Source organism: Agrilus planipennis, unplaced genomic scaffold (genome assembly GCF_000699045.2).
Source record: "Agrilus planipennis isolate EAB-ADULT unplaced genomic scaffold, Apla_2.0 scaffold118, whole genome shotgun sequence".
NCBI lineage: Eukaryota > Metazoa > Arthropoda > Insecta > Coleoptera > Buprestidae > Agrilus > Agrilus planipennis.
This window is the reverse complement of record NW_020438955.1, coordinates 121,055-122,880: the sequence shown is the minus strand read 5'-3', so window position 1 is coordinate 122,880 and position 1,826 is coordinate 121,055. Positions and strand designations below refer to the sequence as shown.

The 1,826-nt window shown below is 35.6% G+C and overlaps 1 protein-coding gene across 4 annotated transcripts in view; it reads left to right on the top strand.

Moving 5' to 3' along the window:
* The window catches only part of LOC108738928 (protein Malvolio), an 87,858-nt gene that overhangs the window by 9,664 nt on the left and 76,368 nt on the right, over positions 1-1,826 (top strand). For 3 of the 4 annotated variants that reach the window (XM_025974981.1, XM_025974979.1, XM_025974980.1), the window contains exon 1: positions 1,392-1,532. The exons of the other annotated variant lie outside the window; for it this stretch is intronic. In XM_025974981.1, coding sequence (XP_025830766.1) covers positions 1,485-1,532 — 48 coding nt within the window. In that variant the 5' untranslated portion in view covers positions 1,392-1,484. Of the gene's footprint in view, positions 1-1,391; positions 1,533-1,826 lie in introns of those variants that run through there. 4 annotated transcript variants of the gene reach the window in all.

Sequence of the window (1,826 nt, the reverse complement as noted above, 5' to 3'; positions counted from 1 at the left end):
GAAGGAGTAGTAGGGATATAAAGCAGAGGATAGCGCAGGGTCGTGTCGCCTTTAATAAAAAGAAGTCACTTCTATGCTCGCGAACGGTTAATTTAGAAATTCGAAAAAGGTTGTTAAAGGTGTATGTTTGGAGCACGGCATTGTACGGGTGCGAAACATGGACAGTGGGCGCGGCGGAAAAGAAAAGATCAGAAGCGTTCGAAATGTGGTGTTATAGGCGGATGATGAGGATATCGTGGGTAGAAAAGGTTAAAAATGAAGAGGTATTGAAAAGAATAGGAGAACAGAGGACTCTATGGAAGTCAATAAAAAACAGGCGAGATAGGTTGGTAGGACACCTTCTTAGGCATGAAGGTCTGTAGTCAGAGACATATTAGAGGCAGAAACAGGAGTTAAGAGAGATAGAGGTAGACCTAGATTAGATTTCTGTTCGCAAATAGTTAAGGATGTAGGCTGTTCTAGTTTTAGGGAAATGCGAAGTTTAGCTCAGGATAGGAGAGAATGGAGGTACGTGTTCAACCAGTCTTAGGACTGACGACCTTATGATGATGATGATTGAATTTTATTTGAATTATAGTGTATGAAAATTGTCAAAATAATCAACTTACCCCCATAACTTTTTATGGGGTGAGACCGCCGCAATTTTTTATGGGGTTTTACTCAGGTGACCACCCTCTTTCGATCCCCCTACCCTCACCCCCTTCGGGGTGGGGGCCATCATCTCTTGAGGAAACCTCCTCTTTCGATACCACCCAGCCATCATCTTGACATTTACCGACGCTTGAAATACAGCTTTCTACCACCTCCAATGTAATGCTAATGGCTGAACGAATCAATGATCTGTCTTTGCTCATCCCTGTTACTCCAATCGGCTTTAAGCATTAGCCGAATACGATAGAATAGAATTATTAAGTTTTCCTATCAGTCGCTTTTTAGTTTGTTTTATTTAAAAATTAAAAAGGGATGGAATGGTTCACTTATTCTCTTGAGATAGCTGCCACAGCACTACAGGTGCAATTACCTACACTAAAGACAACATAAATCCTGATAGGTGCCTATAGATATATATTGTATTCAAGAGAAACAAGGTCTGGGTAAATAGACGATAAACTGTGTACACAATAATTGTATGATAATCCTGATTTTTACAATTTTCACAAGTAAAATACATATACATATACAAATCGTCACAAAATATTACAAATACTACTACTTTGTATTCAACTGAAACTTTTGTTGGAAAGAAGCAATTTTACGCGTGTGTGACATATTGTAAATTAATAGTAGCATGGTTGTCGGTCAGAGTATAGTAACATTGTTTATTGACATTAGTGCTAGTAATTACCGTATATGTACATAATGTGACTGTCTACAAGCTGTTTTGTTTTGAATGAATCAAATTTTAAGGCAATCGTGAGAAAGATAGCTTTTGTTCGACAGCAAAAAAAAAGCAACTGTTAAAAATTTTTTGTGATTAATGAGAAATGAAACAAGAACAAGTAATTTCGTCAATATCGTCGTCATCGTTTAGTGTAAGTGATCACTCTTTTTATTATTTTTATTCATGATCTTTTACGTAATTTGGAACAATAGATTTAAACGTATCTACTGCATGGTTACTTGCTAATCTATTATTACTAGTCTTAATTGTAAGCACCACTACGCCTTGTAAAACTATACAAATTATTATAGTTTTTTTTTTCAAAATTAATTCTTCAGTTTCAGCAAATAATACAGTAAAAAATGGTAGCTCATATAAAAATGTGAAAAACATATTTTTAAAACGTTTAAAATTGAGCTTTTAACATGGCCCATATATATATATA